The sequence below is a fragment of the Aphelocoma coerulescens genome, chromosome 1A (genome assembly GCF_041296385.1).
Source record: "Aphelocoma coerulescens isolate FSJ_1873_10779 chromosome 1A, UR_Acoe_1.0, whole genome shotgun sequence".
Lineage (NCBI taxonomy): Eukaryota > Metazoa > Chordata > Aves > Passeriformes > Corvidae > Aphelocoma > Aphelocoma coerulescens.
In genome coordinates, this window is record NC_091014.1 from 16,474,876 (window position 1) to 16,496,294 (window position 21,419).

The following is a 21,419-nucleotide window of genomic DNA, read 5'->3' on the forward strand; positions in this document are numbered from 1 at the left end:
TTTTCTGAGATTACCTCTTCTCATGGCATTTTAAAAATTGAACTCTGAGCATGTGGGAAATGACATCTTTTGCATTCAGACACGAAGAACATATTTTATGTGTTTGACTAGAAAAACACTCTGAACTTTAAATGTAAAATGTGGAATGCATTCAGTAATGAAAAATATACTTTCTTTCCTTCCTCTAGCTGCTTGTAATTTTAATTGCTAGGTTTTTCTTTAAATGCCCATGCCCAGTAGCACCAAAAATACATAGTACAGATAAGTATTACAAATGCATAGCTACAAATTCCTCGTACCCTCATATTGTCCATGTGCCTCCAGCACTACCTACCACATCTTTCACCAGTATACAAGCCTACCCACCAAAAAGCACAATAATCTGTTGATACAGCAACTCCTGTTCTTGTAAGAAAGTTGTGAAAAAGCTATCATAACCTGCTTCTGGCTAACCACCTTGGAAATCCAGTCAAATTTCCTTACCCTCTTGAGTTGAGAAGTAAATTAAACATGCATGTCTCTCAGGATGCTGCTTAAAAATTTTGGTTGTGGCTAGAAAAGAAAGTGACTTTTACACTTGAATTGCTTTTTTTTCTTGTAAAGCTGAAGAAACCCTGGTAGCTTTCTCTGTGAAGAAGAGACCCCCAGTTACACGGGTAAGTACAGCTAAGTCCTCAAGGACCTGAGCTAATGAATTGACTGTGGTTATGCTCCCTGTGGTTTTGGTGTCCTGCAAGCTTCCCTGTGCGTAAGCTGTGGCAGAACTTTTGATCCCATGAAAATGCCGTAGAAGGAAAGGCATCCAGCACAAACTGATGATCTGGTGAAGTGTACCATCTACGCCCTGCTGCAAGTTAGCACCATCCACCACCTCCTTCTTGCTGCAACACCACTGACCTCTAGACCTTGCTGTGCATTCTGCTATTAAACAATTCACAATGAGATGGGTGATAAGGAAATGATAAAGTTGGAAGAAATATGGTTAAATCTCAAGTGGTTTCTTTTAAGAGGAAGTACTACATTGTAACACACTTTCTGCCTTGCACGCTTAAGAGGGCCTTTAAAAGCTATATTGGCATTTCCTTGAAATACCATGAATATAGGTTTTGAAATGCCACAAAATTCTCTTTCTTTCTGGAAAAATATGCCCAGAGAAGTAGGTTGCTCCTAACTGAATAACATTTTCAGCATTTCCAGTATGTCCCCACCTCCACAGTTTGCTTGACATAGCAATTACTATTCTGCATTTTTCTTTATCAGACAATGCCAAGCAATGCCAGAGCATGTCCATGTTAATCACAAATGCAGTAAACACAGCAAGTCAATCTGAGCCAGCAAAATCCAGACTCTGGCAGTGTCCACATCTGATCAACAGTGGCATTACCATAATCTTCAACAACTGCATTGTTTATTTAAAAAGTCTCCCTCAATCCTTTAACAAATTAGTCTGGAAGCCACCATGAGGATTAACTTCAAAAATCCTCCCTCAGATCACAATTACATCTGCTCAGATGTCACCAGTGATAGACATTTGCATAATTTGCACCCATGATAGACATTTGCATAAGTCATACCCAACATCTATTAATAGTTGCTTTTCCAGTTATTTGACTTCTGTTGGGGTCTGTCTTTTCCAACCAAGTTACAAAACTCATCTGGGCAACCCTGCTCTGGTGTGAGAGGTGCTCCCCAGCACAAGGGATAATACCTAATACCTAAATCTAAGAATTTAATTGCCAACCACTTTTCCTGGCCATTCAGATTAAGAAGTAAACAATACTGGGTGGTGTCCTGGATACTGTGAGGGCAGGGTCTTTTCACTCAGGGTCCAGTGACTAAAGTTATGCCTAGCTGGTGGCAGCTATGTGGCTTTTCTCCAAGGAGCTGGCAATCCCTATTCAGCTGCAGGCATGTGCCTGCCTCATAAATCACCCGCAGCGCTGGCAGCCTCCTTGGCAGGCTCAGCAGGGAGAGAGAGAGAGCTGAGCAAACAAGGTGTTTGTGCTGGAATGCTCGCACAAGGTGGGAGTGGGGTAGTGCAGGGAAGCCTGTGCTGAGCCACTGTGTGATGCTGCCTGTTGGTTCTGGGGCAACAGAGTGCTGAGAACCCAGAACTTCTAACAAGAGTTGGTTCCCTTTACAGGAAAGAAAGCAGTAGCCAGCGCCATCTGTATCTTTTGGCACAATTGTCACAATCTGAGTTTCACTACAACATTGTAGTGAAAGGCACTCTGCCTTTTTTTTTTTTCCAAGGCAAAGTAGCAAAATCAATTGTCAGTCCTGGATACAGAATATATTTCCATAACAGGCAAATTTGCCATCATCAGAGACAGTCTGTGTTTTCAGAAGGAAGCGAGATAACCTATCTGTCAGCTCCAAAGGCACCTCGTGCAGGGGCACGTGTGCTGGAGCCAGCAGGGTCTGTGCTTGTCTCTGCAGCAGAACATCAGAGGTTGCTGCACTCATCCCATCCTATTCAAAACAAGTTGCTACATTAACCTCTCCAACACAGATCTGCACATTCCTGCTGCCTGTGACTGCCTGTGCCACTTGTGTTTATACCCTTGGATTAAAAGGCACATCCTGCCTGCCCATGGCTGTGGATTGCAAGTGGCCACCAAGCTTCAGTTGCCCACAACTACACCAGCACATGTAGATCTTGATTTTTGGAGTATGACTGTGTCACCCACCCTGGTGACTGGTGGCTGCACGAAACTTAGTCGCAGATGGCTCCTGGGTGGGAGAGCAGGGGTGGACCCAAGTTTTTAAAAGATAAGTTTTGTGTACACATGCTCAAGTTGTTCGGCACTGCTCTGCCTCTTGCCACTGTTAGGCAGTTGTGTGACACAGGCTTCCAGAATCAAAACAGAGGCTCTAGTAAAACAAAGGCAGCGATGAATGTCAGAGATTTGCCGTAAAGATAATCCTAAAGATAATTCTGCCAATGAGCGGCAGACATAACGTGTGCAAGAGTATAAGAAATATAGGGGTTTTACAGGACTATACTTTCCAACTGGTTGATTTTTCTGCTTAATTTAGGAAACAGGGAGATGCATTCTCAGCTCCCCAGAAACACAAAAACTCAGCAAACCCCAAACCCAACAACCTTCCCTTTATATATCCAAGCTTGCCAGGTAAACATAGCATTTTTTATCTCAAGGTCTTTCCTACTTATAGAGGAATTAGAGAAAGTCCATTATAGAAAGTCTTTATCTGCTGAACACCAGGCCTGTTGTAAAGTGCTTATTTCTTGCTTAGTATCATTGTTTAACCCCAGCAAGCAGCTAAGCCCCACACAGCTGCTCGCTCTCTTTCCCCACAATAGAACGGGGGATAGAATCAGAAGGGTAAAAGTGAGAAAACTTGTGGGTTGAGATAAAGACAGTTTAATAGGTAAAGGAAAAGCTGTGCACACATGCAAAGCAAAACAAGGAATTCATTCACCACTTCTCATGGGCAGGAAGGTGTTCAGCCATGCTCAGGAAAGCAGGGCTCTGTCACACGTAATGGTGACTTGGGAAGACAAATGTCATCACTGTGAACATCCCCTCCATTCCTTCTTCTTCCCTTCAGTCATATGGCATGGGCTACCCCTCTGGTCAGCTGTCCCGGCTGTGTCCCCTCCCAACTCTTTGTGCACCCCCACCAGCCTCCTCACTGGTGGGGAAGTCTGAGGAGTAGAAAAGGCCCTGACTCTGTGTAAGCCCTGCTCAGCAGCAACTCAAACGTCCCTGTGCTACCAACACTGCTTTCAGCACAACTACAAAACACAGCCCATATTAGCTACTGTGAAGAAAGTTAACTTTACCCCAGCCAAACCCAGTACAATTGGGCATGACAAAAATCACACATGGAGATGATGAGTGTACATAGAGTGAAGGTGGGTGGTTCAAAACAGATCTGCAGATGCTTTTTGTTTTATTTTAACATTGAGAGCATTGACAGATACTATCTTCAGGTATACTCTCAATTTATGCCTCTTTGGACATCTATATTCACAGAACTTCCATATGACATTCCTTTTTCTGACCACCATATTGCCTGACTAGCTACAGGAACAGCATCAAATGAAGCCCTGACCTGGCCTGGGATTGCTTTTTTCTTCCTGACTTTTCCTCCATGACCCTACCCTTACTTCTACTTTATTCTGAGTCCTGAGTAAGTGCAGATAGGATCTGTTTCTCTGTTGCAAGCAGCTTCATCCCAAGTCTACCTCAGGTGGCAGCAGCCCCAAATGGACACCATCCTCAAGACCCTCAGCTGCCCATAGCTTCATCTGGATCACAGCAAAGCACACAAGCTCTGTCCAACAGCGCTGGAGAGCCACTGCTCCGATGGCATGAACAAATGGGGGTCACTGAGGCGTCCCAGATACGGAGGTGGTTAGTTTTGCCCAAATATATACTACCCCTGGCATCAACAGCCAGTCTGTGGGCACTACTAGTGATCCACAGTATGGAGGATTTGTGGATGCAGACTTCAAAAAATAAGCTCTGCTTATTTACAGCACAGCTGTAGGGGCATGGGTAAATAACCCTTCAGGAGCAGCTTTGGCCAAGGAACCCACAGGTGAAGGAGAACGCTGCCTTCCCACCCACTCACTCGCCTGCTGAGCAAGCACAAGGGGAGAGCTGCAGCACCCACCCCAGGTATGGAAAAAAAATACAGTGCTGGACTTGGCACTGAAACACAGGGTGTTCTGGCACCTGGAAACAGCTTTCAGCCAGTGGATGAGGGATAAAACCTCCATAAGACAGGAAGGTACTAGCAAATTCTAGAGCATGAGTGGGCTGAGAGCTAAATCTCTACAGTATTAGCTCAGTCTTCGGTGATATTCAAGCTGCAGCTTGCCCCAGATGAAGGCCAGTTAACTCAAGAGAAACCACCACTTACCATAGGCAGATTTTTGAATTCATATGTGAGTCTGAAAGCAATGCACCTCCTGTTCTTTGAATTCACAACACACCAAAGAGCAACCCTAATCAGCCCTCACTTCTTTCAAGTTTATCTCTAACTGAAGAATTTGCCTGTTTTCTCCAGCAGTTGTCTTCAGGCTAAGTACAGGTCTGGGTTCGGCCGGGTGGGGAGCACATAGGGATGAGAATCAGCAGGTCCCTACTAACTGTAACCACTCTGAAGGGGTGGGCTATTCCCAACACAGCCAAGTATCTGAAACAAAAACCATGGCACTCCTCAGTCAAAGACATTCAAAGAGGGAGAGAAAGAACAGCAGCTTACCATTGTTTATCAGATATGAGAAGAAACCTCATCCCAATTATGGAAAAAGAGTAATATTTGTACTGAATAGCAGTCTAGGAGACTGCAAGCTCAAGAGACCAGTACAGTGGAGACACTCTCCTAGGCACCCATCATTTTACACCTCTTGACCATAAAAGTGGATCCCACCACACACACTGTCTAACAGCACACAAAAGTTGTTACTTTTGTGAGTCATTCTGTGAGTCATTCAGGGTTTTTTTGTTCATCCTATTCCCCAGAATTACTGCTCTGCACATCAGACACTCAGTGGTAGCTTGTTTCTATATGCTCTTAGGTTTTCTGTCACTGAGGTTAAATTAACCTGTGCTCCCTTAAAGAGACGCAGCAGGACCTTCTGCCTACAGAGCAGTAACATCCTTAAGCAACTCTGATGTTGTATATATATAAGTAAGACATAATATACAGAGCATATAAATACAAATATACAGGTACATGCCCTCTATAATTAAAGGAACATGTCCATACTCAAAACATTTTTATGTTGTGCCAAATGATGAATTCTACCCTGAGGTAATGAGTCAGGTAAAACATTAACATAAGTTTGATGGTATATCTCAAATTCTGAACAAAACTGTGTTTCTATCAGAAGTTTAGGAGAGTGGCTTGAAGTTTTCATTTAATTAAAAAAAACACTCACTACTGGACTCAATAAAATCTGCTGTTCCAAGTACTACCCACAATCATACGTGATCCTGTACATGCAATGAATGCCAGACAGTTCACGTGATGTCACTGGTATTGAGCATCACTACCATCAAACACGGGTTTGCTCCTTTTCCAAACAAGTATCAGCATGGCTAAACCTGGTGACTGTCACCCATGCTGGCAGGTTCAGGAGAGTCAAACAGTGTGGATCACTCTCCTTCAGAGGCTGACTATATTCTCATAATGTGGAAAGGAAGTATAGTACTGAGGCAAGTAGGGCAGCTGACATTGCTGCTGCCCCTTACACCAGCTATCCTGTCAACAAGCAGCAGGCTCTTTCTACTATTTTTGATCAGTTTCATTTGTCAGGCTGAAATCTTCCCCCTGCTCCCACTTTTCCTTCCAAAATAATTTTTTTAAATTCCATTTCTTCTAAATTTCTTATCAATATATACACCTCTTGAGAAAGCAGGTCACCCATGGGTTACCCTTAATTCAATACCTCCTGCTGAGTTTAATGGCTGCAAGATCAGGACCCTGCTAAGTAATGTGTTTGAGCTATCAGAGCCAGCAGTGACTTTCCTCCCCATCTCCCCCCATCTGTCAGCAAACATCTATAATGGCAAGTAACAGGTAAACTGATACTTCGCTACTGGGAAGCTGACAAACTCCTAATACATAACTGAAACAAGATAATGGTTATAAAACACTCTTAGTTCACTTCTGCTCTCTTATAACTTCTAATTCCTCTCTCTTGGCATCTTCCCTTCCAGAAATTCAATACATAGCCAACAGTTAGTACAAGTTCCATGTGCTTCCCTCAGGCACTTCCACTGAAACCAAGTGTGTCAGCTGGTTTCCTCCAATGCAGGGAGCATCCATTTCCATCACTATACAATAAATGAAAAGACATTGCTTCCCTTCCTCTGATACAATCTGTTTCCTTACTGCAGTGTTTTACAGTGCTGGCACATACCAGGATTGGTAAGAAAGCATCAAATGCTTGAGCTGACAGAGAGCTGGTTTGACGCCTTTCTGCAAACACAGTGGAGCAATGCCTTCTGTGGACTTACCTTTTACTGATGAGGCTCCAGTGTTTGACCCCAAGTGGAAGGGGACCTTCATGATATGGAGTTAATCCTAAACCATCATTTTTCAACAACACTAAAGATAAATATTACCAAACACATCACTTCAGAGCTAAGTACAGAAAATAATTTACAGGAGACACTTCTACACTTGCTTCCTGTTTCACTGTGCTTATTAGCAAACTGGCTTTATGCAGGGTGACTTTGCACACCACCAGGATGTGTGTGTTAAGAAAATAGCTGCTGCTGAAATTTTTTATTGCAAGGCAGACAAATCAATAAATTTGATCTCTATGGATATCTGGGATGATGATTATGCATTTCCCATGGACAACATTGGCAAGAGATGTCTAAAAAGGAGCAAAGACCAGAAGCTCCCCAGGCAAACAGCAGAACAGAAAAAGGAGCAAGGAGCCCCAAAGGGATGCTGGTGCAGGTAGCCCCTGCGGCCCTGTTACCAGGGATGGGGTGCTGCTGCAAAATGCCAGCAAGAGACAGGCAGACAGGAAGAAGGAGAGTCCAGAAGGGCCTGGACGTGAGGATCAACCTCATGACGAGCTGGAGACGGAGGAGGGAGACAGCTCAGGGGAGATCCTGAGCCTGCTCAGAAAGGTTGCACAGTGTCTGAGCAGAACAAAGGGGCTGTGTAGCCTTGGGATGATGAACTGACACTGCAGTAGGATTTTGGAAGAGCGGAAGGATGCAGTACCTGCAAAATAATATGTGTGCATAATTTAAGGCAACTCATGAGTTTTGGTACTCTCTTATTCAAACATCTCAACTGTGTCAAGTTTAGACACAGCATCCCATTTTTCTTGGCACAACTCGAATCCCTAAATTATCCGTCTTTTCAACCTACTCACAGGAACTTCTAGCTTTGTTAAAACATGAAGTAGCCAAGAAACTGCTTTACAAACAAATACCAGCTGAGGTGAGGGCTTAACCCTGGGGCAGGGTGCGGGGGCAGCCCGGCGGGCAGGGCTGCAGAGCTGCCTCCAGCTGTCACTGCCCTGCAGCACCCACGCCCTCCTTCACTACTGGAGAGCTGGTGCATCATATGCAATTCTCAGACATGCTGGGAAGTCCTGAGAGCATGCTGAATACATACTGGTGAGCATATCCTACTTGTGCCATTTGCTCAATACTGTGAGCTGCCCCCTCCAGCCCAAACTTAACCATTCTGCAAAAAATACTGCTAAGGGGAAGGTGATGACCTCGGTCTCTCACACGGACAGCAAAGGGCACGGTGCTACTCTCCACACAGTGACCCTGCTTTTCATCACTTTCATGTCACGCAAGTGGCAAAGGCAGTGAAGTCAGCAGTGTTTCCTGGTGTTTCCCTCTGCTCTCCCTCTCTGCCCTGAATTTCCTCCTGTTCAGTGGAGACTGGCTCATTTCACTTCAAAAAACTGAGGCAGAAGAAGAAAATGATGACAGGACACACATGTTAACAACAAGAAAACATCAGCTGCTAACATGGCTCACCTACCAGTCTGCTTGAACCGCAGCAAGCCCTGAAAATGAGGCAGCAGTTTATTTTTAACATCTGTGTCAGATCTCTTTGCCTTTTAAAGAGTGTCTTTCTGATGCTCAGGCCCCTTATCTGCTCAGTGGCACTTCAGAGAGCTGTTCCAGCGGCTCTCCCTGTGCCCAGGAGCCTGAAAGCTGGAGTGTCCCTCCACTGCCTCAGCAAGTGCTGTTCACTCTGCTACAGTCATCCTCTAAGAAATACGTACACATGGAAACAGGGCATACTGCAGATTGTGAGGAAGAGCCTCACCATGTCCACAGATGCATGCATGGCAACACACCAAGTTTCGCTTTTATTTCTCTGGGCTCCAGACAGCAGAGTATGTAACGTATATTAAGCACAAAACTTAATTAAGTTTTAAACTTTTATTTAAAAAATATAAAATACTAACAGAAAGCTTTTCATTGCCTCGATAAAATATCCTTAGGCTAGGAGACCCTATCTAGGAGTCAAAATAAAATTTTAATCCTCCCATTCAAACTGCCACACAAACTGTGATGAAAGGATGCAGCACTGGGAAATAAAGAACTTGCTGACCATATTAATCCTTCATCTTCCATTCAGCTTCCTATATCAGTATCTTGTTTCCTTTTTAACAGCCAACAATGCTTCTCTATTTCCTTACATGATCCCCCATAATGCTATCATGTCAGACTTAAAAGCAATGCTTCTTAGTCACTAAATGAATTCTCTAATTTTTGTTATGGTTTATAGAAGATCTCTGACATCTACCTGTAAACAGTGACACTGTACACTCTAAAAGCCTGCTGTCTGGTTCATCATGAAATGGCTGCTTTGCACAGAGAGCCTGCAATCCTTTTAATTCAGTCAGACTGACCCTGTGACCAAGTGACAGTGACCAAGGGTGCAGCTGAGGGACAGGGACCCCAGAGTCCACCTCTGAGTGCCATGGACTGCATTCAGTGATATCTTTTGCCTTTCTCTTATGTATCTTTTTATAAAGCAGACAAAAAATTACTGAGTAAGACAGTGCTTTATTACTGATAGGTGTGAACCATTTAATAATCATATTTTCCAAACCAGAGAAGTTAGTGCAAGCTAAACTTGCCATTTGACACAAGAAAATACAGCTATAGGGAAGAATTTTCTTTGTGTCAGAAAATTCTACACTAATAGTTGGCAGTTATTACACTGAAGGCTCCTCCATAGCACAATTCCTTAACAAGATACAAGTGAATCAGTTGGTTTAGATACACTGACACTTGTAACAGTTTAAAAAACTGAAAATGAAAATAGTTCCAAGTACCTGATGTACTACGTCTGATTTTGCCTTCCTGGGTCAAAACTCAAAAGCCCTATGAGAGAATATTTGTCCCAGGCAAGGTAAGCAAGACCAGTACCATTTGTGCAGAGCTATACCAATGTGCCTGGTTAAATAAATAAAATTCAGGTCACCTGCCTACGTCAGGTCACAGCTAGATGACCCACACCTCTCTTGCTGTATAAATAGTAGGGTTATCACCAACACAGTCAGTCTTACCTTATTGTAGTACTGCACCTGAACTGAGTGCCACTGCCCATCGCTGACCCCTCCTGCAATGAACGGTGCCACTGTAGTGGTTGTCTCTCCTGCAAAAACAGAGAGAAGGGAAAAATAAGTCACCATCACTGCAAGAAACACAGAGAGACTCTTGTTGGGCACACATGTAGCTACCTTGCTTCATCAGGGGGGAATTTGGGTTTTGTCCTGCAAGACAAAAGATATCCCCAGTTTCATGGAGTTACTCTGGTGCACAAAACCCAGCTTCTTGTGCTGGTGAATTATGTTATTTTTTATCATGTTTCTGTAAAGCGTGGTAGCAGATGCATTAGCTAGATACAGCTATTGCTGAAGTGATCAGCTGAGGGAGAAATGTACATGAATTTCCCTGCATTTCTGCCAAAAGCACCCTTTGAGGTTTTTTTAGTATGATGAGTATTGTGATGGGATATTTTGTCAGGGAAGGGAAGCCTACTCCCTGTTAGAGCTGAGAAAGCAAAATCCAAAAGTACCCATGGTAACCTTGGGCCCAGCAAAATTTTACCAGTGATTAATGAAATTATTGGCAGCCTTTCAGTATTTAAATTTGAAGGCAAGATGTTGCCACTGCAATTGAAAAGCTGAAGCTTTTAAGCCAGGACTGAGTCAGCAGAACCAGCTCAGTAACCAGGCATATCTGTTTCGAGGTAGCAGCAAAATAAACATTCATGTTGAAAGTACATAACAGGCCTGGCACAGAGAAGGGATTGCTCACTTTTGCCTTTTTTTTTTTTTAACAGTTGGAAAATTCTACATAATAAACCACAGGAAAAGTAACTCCCCCCTGTAAGCTAACAAAGCTCATAGTATTGTTGAGCTTAAAATGTACTTTCAACTCTCTATCTGCAACAAATACCTAAGTGAAGCATTATTCTTGTGTCCCCTACTCTCCTTTAACTCTCATCCCTTATATTTCTGTTATTTAAACAGTACATATTTCAGCTTAGCATGTATGACATCCTGCTGTGATGGTTTTTATCATATAGTGATAAAATCTGTACTAATAACTGGGCTTTTTACTCAGCTATCAAGTGTCTGAAAAAGAAAGATCACTATTCTGCAATCTTTTTGCTTTGCTTTCTGTGAAAAAGTTGTTGCGACAGGTAATAAAGTGAGATCAGGTGTCCAAAACTTGTACTGTTCGTTAAAAGCCACTTAAAACTATAAAACATAAACCATTCTCCTTCCAAAGAAAATACCATTTGTAATGTGCAGGACCAGACCTGCTCTCAGGTGCAGCAGTGCAAATCTAAATTTAGTTTCATGTATCTTAAAGGAGTTCTTTCACATTCAAATGCATACAAGTGCAAGCAGAATTTATTTTTTTCGCATTCATCCTCAGGGTACCTTCCAAGCAATTTGATTCAAGTTTAGACAGGCGGAGCAGAGCTACAGAAGAAAGCACATCTCTCTGCAGCACGCTATTTCATTACACTAATCCATTCAGAAACCTGCCTTAAAATCTAATTTGGACAACTTTGAGGTAATAAAGGGGAAATGTAATCGGATCTCTTTAACCCAAAGGGCCCAGATATGCACTTAAGCATCACTGGTAAATCAGTGGGGTCACACAGGATTTACCATGGGGTCTGAGGGCAGCAGCCATCACTGGTGATGAGTGTGCAACACCAATGTGGGCTGTGCTTCTGCTTCTATGCAGAAGCTTGCAATGTCTCTTTACTGCTTGCAATGTCTCACTTCCACAAAAATAAAACAGGAGGTGACTTGAGCCCCCATGTCTATCCTGAATATGGATAATGGGAAATAGCAGGATTGGTTCCTGAATTGCGTGCCCAATACAGAGACATAAACATCTCACTTGACCTACACATAACTCCATGTGACTTACAGGACAACAGCCCTCCCCAGATATTTGTCTTTGTCTCAGTGGAAAAATACCTTAAACCTGAGACAACCAGAGGTTGTCTGCACTACTGAGATTTCGTTTAGTCACCAAGGCCTTGCCACTGAAAGCACAGATCTGCTCCTGGGGATATGTACTGCCTGAACTTTGTCTGTCAGCCCTCCCCTCTCTTCTCCTACAAGCACCAGAAGACACTGGCTTAGTCCTAGTGCAGAAAGCAAGCAAATGCCAAAGCTGCCACTCGTTGTTTCCTGGCCTACTGTAGCAATGAGCGGGCAGCTAAGCTCTCCTAAATTTGTTGTTGTTTATGGCTTCTTCTAAGAGGAGATGCTTCTCCAGTGCAGAAATGCATTCTAAGCACTGCTTCTCCTCAATCCCTAATGAATGACAGGCAGTTTTCACTTCTGCTAGCTTTTCCTTTGGCTTGCATGGATTATTTAGATAACATTTATGCACCTATGTTCCTCTGATGGTGTAGCGTAAAAATGCATAAACACACAACCTTTATCACAGTGTGATAAAGTGAAGTCTCATTTAAGCAAACACTGGCTTGGGGGCCATTCAGGCTAGTCCCAATATTTTATAGTAGTCATAAACTCTGGCTTTTATAACTGATATGTTGACAAGCTCCTGCCTACGACTGTGAGTGTAGTCACCACAAACCGCTACAATCTAGAGTACACCCGGCATCGTGTACTGTGCAATGTCAGCCAGTAAATTAATGAGGCAGCAAATGGCCATATAAAATCACTGAAGTGCATTTCCAAACAGCTTGAGAGGATCTTCTGACCTCTAGCAGAAACGCTCAACTCAGATGAGACCTCACCTGCAGAGAAGGTGAGCTGGATCTGCTCCTCAATGATCTCCAGGGCAATGAAGTCGTGCTTCTCGTTGAAACGCCCATTGTAGAGGAGGAGAGCATTCCTCTCCCTGGTTGCAAACCTAGAACACAGAGACATGGAGTTAGTTTCTGCTATAACAGCTTATGGATTGAAGACTGATGGTCAAGTCACCCAGAAGAAAGATGGCATTGTGTTTAGCAGAAGAACAAGCCTTTGAATCAATCTTCAGACAGAAAATTGTAAAACTGAGGAGTCAGCCACAGGATAAATCTACTCATTCACAATCAAGAAGGCAAGCAGATGGAAATTACAGAAATCTACCCTGCAGAGGTCTGCTGACCCTCAGGAGGGCTAAAATTAGGCAGACACAAGATGCAACAGCAGTATCTGACACTTGCCAAACAGTAGCACTTCCTGCGCTCTGCAAACAGTCTGACAGCTAGAAAGCATTTTCACATCAAAGGGGGGATCCTTGCTGCCTGCTTGCTGTCTAAATGCTACAGGGTCCTAGGACAGTCATCAACTGATTAAAAAAGACTGATGGGGAGGTAAGGGGAAAGAAAGATAAGTGTTACTTTAATAATGCCATGTAGAAAATCACGGTTAGTCAGTCAACAGGTCAGTCAGTTGGAGGAAGGAAAATAAACACTTAAATGATTTCACTAAATCAGCACAAATAGGTGCATTTTGGTTTTATTTTTCTTGTCCTACTAATATGGGATGTATCTTTCTTGCAGAAAAAGGGGCAACCCCATTTTTAAAAAAGGCTTGTTTTCTTTTTTTGTCAGCACAGAACATTTTTTTTCAAATTTCTGCTTGTTGTGAGTATTTTATAATTTTTAATTTAATTCTCTTATCTCTGGAGAGTTGCACACAGATTTCATCTACTCAGAAATGCAAAAAAAATTATTACATTTTACATTAACATTTTTACAAAGATTAATATTAGATAAAGAGAGAAAAAGAGAGAAACTATGGGAATTTCTTATGTTTCCCAATGGCAGTTTAGTCTGATTTTGTATTTTGAACTTCAGGAAATATGCCTGATTTAAATGAACTCACTTTTCCTACAAATGAATGAAATGCTGAACACAGCTAATGAAAATTGTCTTCCACACACAATAAGGAGTGACTCTTGTGCCTGTCCTATCTTGTCTAATAGCAAAACTCTCATGTGATGCAACAAAACCCACATTCAGAGATGTGAATGAAGCAGTATTTTAGAATACCAGGGTTGGTATTTGAAAGAAAAAGTTTCAAAGACAAAGAATATTTTTTACCAGAAGCTGTTTGTTAGATATATGTATGTTGTGGATCACATTGAGTAAAGACATTTCAGAATTTGGGCTACATGGAAATGGGAAATTTTATTAATATATTTTTAAATGTTTTTGAAGGATAATGAATTGTTCTGGTTCAAAAAAAAGAAGTCACAAATTTGATATTTCCCGTAAAATACAAATTTCAAATAATATGTATTATAGTCCATCAAAATATTAATTAATGTTTTTGATTACTTTTAATCTGTTTTGAAATACATATTTATTTATAGCTTTGTTTATCCTAATATAATATTATACAAGTAAAAGGCAAACTAAATTAATTACAATACCATTGAAATATATCAATATTATCAAAAAACGGATTTAGTTTTCACTTTTCACCATGAAACATTTCATCCAAAGGACACAAAAATATGTAAAACACTTCCCAATACTATTTTTTCATGGATAACTGCTTTATCCAAATATTTTTATCACATCTATCCACAATATATATGAGCAAAGGAAATAGGAATAATACTAATGATGCTTCTTCAGTGGGCAGGAAGATTTAGCATGATTAGCAACAACAGGAAGCTTAGTTCTGTTTGAATATATTTTCTCATATTCTTACAATTTCTTACAATAATTTTAAGTATGAAACCATTATTTATTAAACTATTACATTATTAAGCCATTTTGTATATTTCTTTATCTTTGCTCAGTTCCATTCTTTGTGACTAGTCAAAAGCAACTTTTGTATCATACTCATAGTTAAAAGCACTGCTGCTTTTGAACTAGTCTGGTTATCACCCACCAGCTGGGGGAAAAAATACTGGTCTTTAACAGAAGGGATGTGTTTAATTTCATGACATAGGAAACAGAAGACTCTCTTTTTTAGAGAATTTTGCATAAACAATGAGAAAACCTCTCCACTACCAGTGTCTCTTGGAGTGAAGGAGTAGTAAGTGTTGGAATTAAGCAAGGAAGATATATAACATTGGGAGCAGAAAGACATGCGTGGTCAGTAACCTAAATACTTTAAAACACATTTTAGTTATGAGACTGGACAATGCAAACATCCTGCTCTTTGCTAGGTGCGGGTCACGAGTCACTTGAGGCTGAGGGAAGTTGGACATCCTGGGATTTTACGAATGCTCCCAAATCACAAAATATGTAACAGCAAATCATCATCATTAGCAGTCAAACTGCTAATTCTTGCTGATCCTCACATAATGTTTTCCTCCTCCACTAAGGGATAATAAAAGCCAAAGAAATAGCTAGTGTAAATAAAAGTGAACTTCAGGTATGAAAAGCTAAATGTGTCGCCATTCCAGACAGTGTGGGATGAACCTCATGATGGCCTAGAATTCTTATAGTCACACTGAGTGGACTAAGTGGTGTTTAGCTCATGACTAAATATGCCATTGTGGTTCTAAAGACGGTGAAGAAATCCTGGTGTAAGCACTAGCTTTGTACAGTACTTTGCTATCTCTCAATAACCCCTACAACAGAGCATTTGAGTCATTTTAACTTGAAGCACCCTAAACGTCAAAGCTCTCTTTCCAAAAGCCTGAAAAATGACACCTCATGGCTGAGGGGACAAGTCAAGGGTAGCGCAGGCAATTCATGCTGGCAGCCAGCCCAGACTGCTCCTTTGTTTGCTCTCTCACTGTAGGTCTGAGAAATCCAACAGAGTCTTTTGCTCTTCAGTTTTTCTGTGTACGTAGACCTGATGCTCTAAAACAATCTTCACAGGCACAACTCTTCCTTGCCTTGGCTTGTGTGCAGACCATGTCTGTGCTTTCTGATTTAACCAAAATGTCAAGATTCCATAAAATTTTGACTTTGGGATTAAGGCAGATGAAAGATAAAATGATAGAATCATAAAATGATAGAATGGTTTGGGTTGGAAGAGACCATAAAGACCACCTAGTTCCAACCCCCCTGCCATGGGCAGGGGCACTTTCCGCTAGACCAGGTTGCTCCAAGTTCCTTCCAGCCTGGCCTTGGACATTTACAGGGATGGGGCATTACTTACTTATATTAACAGAATATAAGGCATGGGGAGTCCCTCTGGGATCTCAGTTCAGGAAAGTAAACTATGCTGAAGGACCATACTGAAAAACATGCTGTAAAAAAGTGATCTGCCACAGATGTAAAACACCAGGTAATGGCTGGGTGCTGGAGGGGACATAAGCCTGAAGGTGTCCTCCCTGACCGCTTTCTCTGGACAGACACACAAACAGGTCTGTCCTTGCAGCTGCTGTTATACCTGTTAAAAATTCCCCAGCCCTGCTCTTTGGGGTCAGGACTAACACATTTTGTGTTGTTTACTCACAGTTAGCTGTGAGGGAAAACCAAAAGTCAATCCTGACTGGCTAAACCATGGGAAAGCTGCAAACCTACCCCCTCCCTGGAGAAGAGGCATGTGTGCACCTGAAGCTCTGGCTCCACACCAAGCAAGTCCTATGTCTGACCCAGGAAGTCTTCTCCAGAAAAGGGGTTTTTCCCAGGCAAGGGAGAGCTCTTGCCCATGACTGTGGCTGCTGTCATTGCTCTTCCTTGCCTACCTGAGCACCCCCAGGGGAGAAGTGACAGCCCAGAAGAAGACTGCCCAACATGGGGCAGATGGGATGGGCATAAGACTGCTTGTGCCTGGGAGCTGGGATGGACCCAGAAGCAGGACCTGGGTATGAAGGCCAGAAGGAGCTAGGCGAGGAGCTGGATCAGATGGGTTTGTCCCAATCCCAAGGCTGAGGACCACTGGAAAGCAAGAAACTGAGAAGGACCAGACTATGCTTAGCCATGGCCTGACATGCCCAGGTCCTCTCACAGGTGGGGAAACAGGAGACGGGAAGAGTGTTCCCAAACGAGGAGCACAAACAGATGGGTTCTGAAGCTGGGCTGAAGGTCAAGAAGCCAAAGGTCCAGCTAGTAAAAGTGTCAAACCCAACATCCACCCTGGCATTTCTGTGGCTGAAGGCTGCTGATGGGTGGCCAGAGAGGTCCTGGCGTCCCTTCTCCCCACTCCATCACCCTGTGTTACAACAGGGAAGGTCGTGAGTCAACAATTCAGGAACATCCACAGAAGGGCAGAAAATCAAATGCTTTCAAATAACATGCCAGTGCCCTGCTCGCAGGAGTCACCGTCAGAAATCCCCACAGTGACCTTCAGGGGTATGTCTTTGGTGGGTAACAGTATGTGACAAACCGTCCCAAGCTCAAGCAAGAAGCCATCAGCCACAGAACCGTTCCCCGCTGGGACTTACATGAGGGAGACAGTGAAGTGGAAGCGCTGCCGCAGGCCCTTGAAGGTGATGAAGGACTGAGGGGGGAAGCTCCTGGTGGTCATCTCGCAGTACGGCCGCTCGTACTCGCCTGGGGGGCACTCGCACTTGAAGCCCCCGATGAGCAGGTTCACGCAGGTTCCTCCATTCTTACACACCCCTGGAGCACAGCGGCCAGAGCGTGCGTTCACCTCACAGGACTCTCCTGCAAGGGGAGAAGCAGACATCAGGGAAGGTGACACCTCACCCCAGCAGCAAGCTGTGACACTCAGCTACCCAAGTGGTTCTGCTACAGGTTAACCTGCTTCCAAACTTCTACACCTGACCTCCTAAGCAATCGAGGTACAAGCCTGTGATTGTTGGGGTAAGGATGTTGTATCTTCTTCAAGTCTGAATTTTCAGGGAAGTGCGGGATATGATTTGCTGAGTAATCCTCTTGCAAATATCCAACAACATTGGCCTCTGGTTTTCAGATTCCTTGGTTGCTTCCAAACTGGGTGACAAATATAGAGCTGGTGACAGACAGATCTAGATGGAAGGAGGTAAAAAACCTGCACATTCCCTGTCAACCAAAATATGTGCCAATTATTTTTGGTGCTTCACTACAGTTGGAAATTGTGTAAAACAGATAAATGCTTTCACTTTGTCATGAATGGAATTTGGCTTTGCTGCCCATGGTGGCAGCAGGGCATGGCTGAGCTCATGACAAAGCTCTCAAAATTTCTATGGCAAGAATAAGCAGGATATGGATGACATATGGATTGCTTCCACCTTTTCCCACACGTGCATCCTGCAGGTGATGACCATTTTCTGAACCCTTTGGAGCAGGCCGTGGTAACTCTCCACAGAAGTTACAGATTTTGTGTGCCACTTGCTAAAGTGTTTCACCCCTAAATACTTCATCTTTATTCATCTCCAAAGCATGTAGGAAGGTGTGTTAAATACAATACTAAAGAATGCGGTGTCTTGCTTTGTACATATGCTGTGGTTTTTTTTCCTGTGCTTGCCCAAAATCTGAGAATGAATCCCAATTTAAAAGAAGTAACGTAGAGAGGATATTCATTTTAAAAAATCTGCTGCAGTTGGGACAAAAGCAGCTGCTGAATTAATCATTGTACAGAAAGCTAAACCCTCTGTATGAGTTAATTAGTTAACATTTTTGTTTTGACATGTGTCTTCCTATGGTATAAAGCATGTTCACATCCCACATGTAAAACTGTTCAGAGAAACTGGAGGTGGCATATAGTTGAATTTAACCAAGTAACTGTGTCTGACAAAAAAATGTAGAGCAAAACTACTCAACACAGCCAGCTGAAGGAACAGATTTCTAACAGCTCAGTGCTTGCATTATTACTCGCCACCAGGTGATATAATTACATTGGGACAGGCTCTTTACAGTGGTGCTCAGCAACAGGACAAGAAGGGGCAACGGGCACAGACTGAAAAGCAGGAAGTTACATCTGAGAATGAGGAAAAACTTGTCTCCTTTGAGGGTGACAGCACACTGAAATGGGCTGCCCAGAGAGGCTGTGGAGTCTCTTTCTCTGGAGATATTCAAAACCCATCTGGATGTGATCCAGCATAACTTGCTCTAGGTGAACCTGCTTTAGCAGGGCGTTGGACAAGCAGAGACCCCTTCCAACCCTGACCATTCTGTGATTGATTCAAGCACAGTTAAAACCATGAAAATACATTCCTGCAGGAAAGTAAAAGCAGCAGGAGCTGTGGGCAGTGACTCATTAACAAAGGAAAATTTAAATGGAAAGTTTTGTTCTATTTGCTGCCCCACAGCCCCGCTCCCACAGGTTCCCACGCCAAAGCTGCCCACACCAGGAGGCAGGCTGCAGCCAGCAGTATTGCTGCACCCAAACCAGGATCTGCACCTCCTTTCTGTGCCAGGCTGTAAGCTGATATGGTTTGCAGCTGGTTTAGCCAATGCCCTAAGGGTAGTGATCTCTGAGATAAGGTGAGGTGGGCAACCTGGTGGTTTTGGCTCTCCAGCTTTGCTGTCTTTTCCTTCTCGCATCAGCCTCACATGCCTTTCAGACAGGTATGGTTTAAGCTGGCAAAATGCAGGAGCAAACACAAGACTGCTATGATCAGGAGCCAGGCAAATGCACTCCCCATCCAGGTGGGCTCAGCTCTGGAGGACCGACCTGCTCTGTGCCTTACTCTGAACTAATAACCCATATAGCCTTGAGACCAAGTCTGTGCTTAGAGCTTTGCCACTTCAGCACTGATGCTCCTATATTCTCACTTTAAGATATTAAGTGAATGCTGTGAAAATCACTTGATAAGTATCTTCCTGTTTCCATTTATCTGCTCTACGTATCAGGCAAGATTATGTGAATACACTTCCCTTAATACTTTTAAATGCTCTACAGTGTGTTTCCCTTGGAAAAAATTATACATGTCATCCAAGACAGGAAATTCCCCTGGTATATTGGATATGTCATACACAGTGCACACATGCATCAGATGTTTTAGGAGGACATTACAGCAAGCACTTGTTGACGATTCACTACATAAGCACAGCCCTTATACACATATCTTGTGTACCAAAACTCTCAAAAAAATGGAAAACCAAAATTCCTATAGAAAGGCAAAACACAGGCTTGTTGCTTTAAAAAAAATTGTAGGATATTTTGTGAAATAAGCCTCTGACTCACAGAGACTCTCATCAAGGCTTTCTGGGAACAGAATGATGTATTTTGGAAAAGCAAATAACACGCAGGCTTGAATACACAGAGAGAGAAAGGGTGAGCTAAAAGGAGAGATTCCTGGCATTGCAGCATGCTGAGGAAATGCCATGGCGATACAGAGGTGAAATACAAAAGCCTAAGCTGGAAGTCATTGATGGCTCTGTATGAATTCTGTGATATAACAAGAATGTACAGACCATTTATTTAGATACCTATACAGGCATAAAACTATTTAAGACAAAAGAAAGCTTACAGAAAAGTTCTATTGAATTGTGTTTATTACTTCTTTTCATTATGATGTCTAAAGAAGTAAACTAAAAGAATATACCTCAAGATTCTTTGTCCTATATTCATTCAGCTGTAGCATCATTGATGTCCCAGTTACTAAAATTATTCTGAATTCTCTTAAGTCTGTAATCTAAAGGAGAACTGCATTTGATGCATATTCTTTGATGTTGAATTTTCATATTTTATGTGTATTTACCAAAATCTATTAAAATAGTGGTTTTGAAATCTCAACAGCAAATCCAAGGTGTTACTGTGACCCGAGGTACAAAGGTTACCAAAAAAACTTTTGTTTTATACACTTAAAAACCTTAATTATAATTTTTTCCAAAAGTGCCTGGAATTATTTAGAAACAAAACATTTTTGCCTTTATGGAGTAGCCATCTGAGCAAGAATTCAAAGCACTGCTTTGATCAGGACTGGCAGCAGAAGGCACCTTTGTGTCACTTGGGTTTGTCACTTCCAAGGGCAGCCACCTCCCCTTGGACACATTGCTGTCCCACAGCTCTCCCCTGCAGGAGCTCTGAGGCACAGCTTAAAAACCATCCTCAGAATTTGAACCAAAGCCTGCATGGACTTGAAGGAAGAGCTGGCTGCTGGCTGGAGCTGGAGTCAGAAGGCCCTAAGGGAAGAGCTACTTGAGCAGCAGAAAAGGAAGGTAGCTGCACACGCCAGCCTTTGGGAATGAAAAGCGCCTGTGTGCCTGCTTGCAGCTGAAGGTCGGAGGGCTGGGATGCACCCTCAGAAGGGAGGCCTTACAGTCTGGTAGGAAAAAATAGTACAGAAGAGGGAGAGCTGCTGTGCAGTGAGGGTCTGGAGGGGCTGGGGTGATAAAAGCACAGCCCAAATAGCTGTCACACAAAGCCTGGGGTCAGTCTGTGGTGTTGGCGATGGCAACATGGCTCAGCCACTCACCCAGCCCGTGAAACTCTTCTTTGCTCCTCACAGCACTTCCTTAACTAATATAATTTTATTTTTCACATTGCATTTTAGGAATCACTGAACAAACTAGTTACACATCACAGCTCTGTGAAATCCAAGCAGGGGATGTGAAGCTCAGCTCCTCCAGCTGCTAAAGCTAAAGCATGC

At 42.9% G+C, this 21,419-nt stretch overlaps 1 protein-coding gene across 6 annotated transcripts in view; it reads right to left on the reverse strand.

Moving 5' to 3' along the window:
• Positions 1 to 21,419, reverse strand: part of CELSR1 (cadherin EGF LAG seven-pass G-type receptor 1) — a 167,427-nt gene that overhangs the window by 60,806 nt on the left and 85,202 nt on the right. For all 6 annotated transcript variants that reach the window (XM_068995343.1, XM_068995382.1, XM_068995367.1 and 3 more), the window contains exons 3-5: positions 17,325 to 17,547; positions 12,775 to 12,890; positions 10,046 to 10,134 (exon numbers count right to left, since the gene is read on the reverse strand). In XM_068995343.1, coding sequence (XP_068851444.1) covers positions 10,046 to 10,134; positions 12,775 to 12,890; positions 17,325 to 17,547 — 428 coding nt within the window. The remainder of the gene's footprint in view (positions 1 to 10,045; positions 10,135 to 12,774; positions 12,891 to 17,324; positions 17,548 to 21,419) is intronic.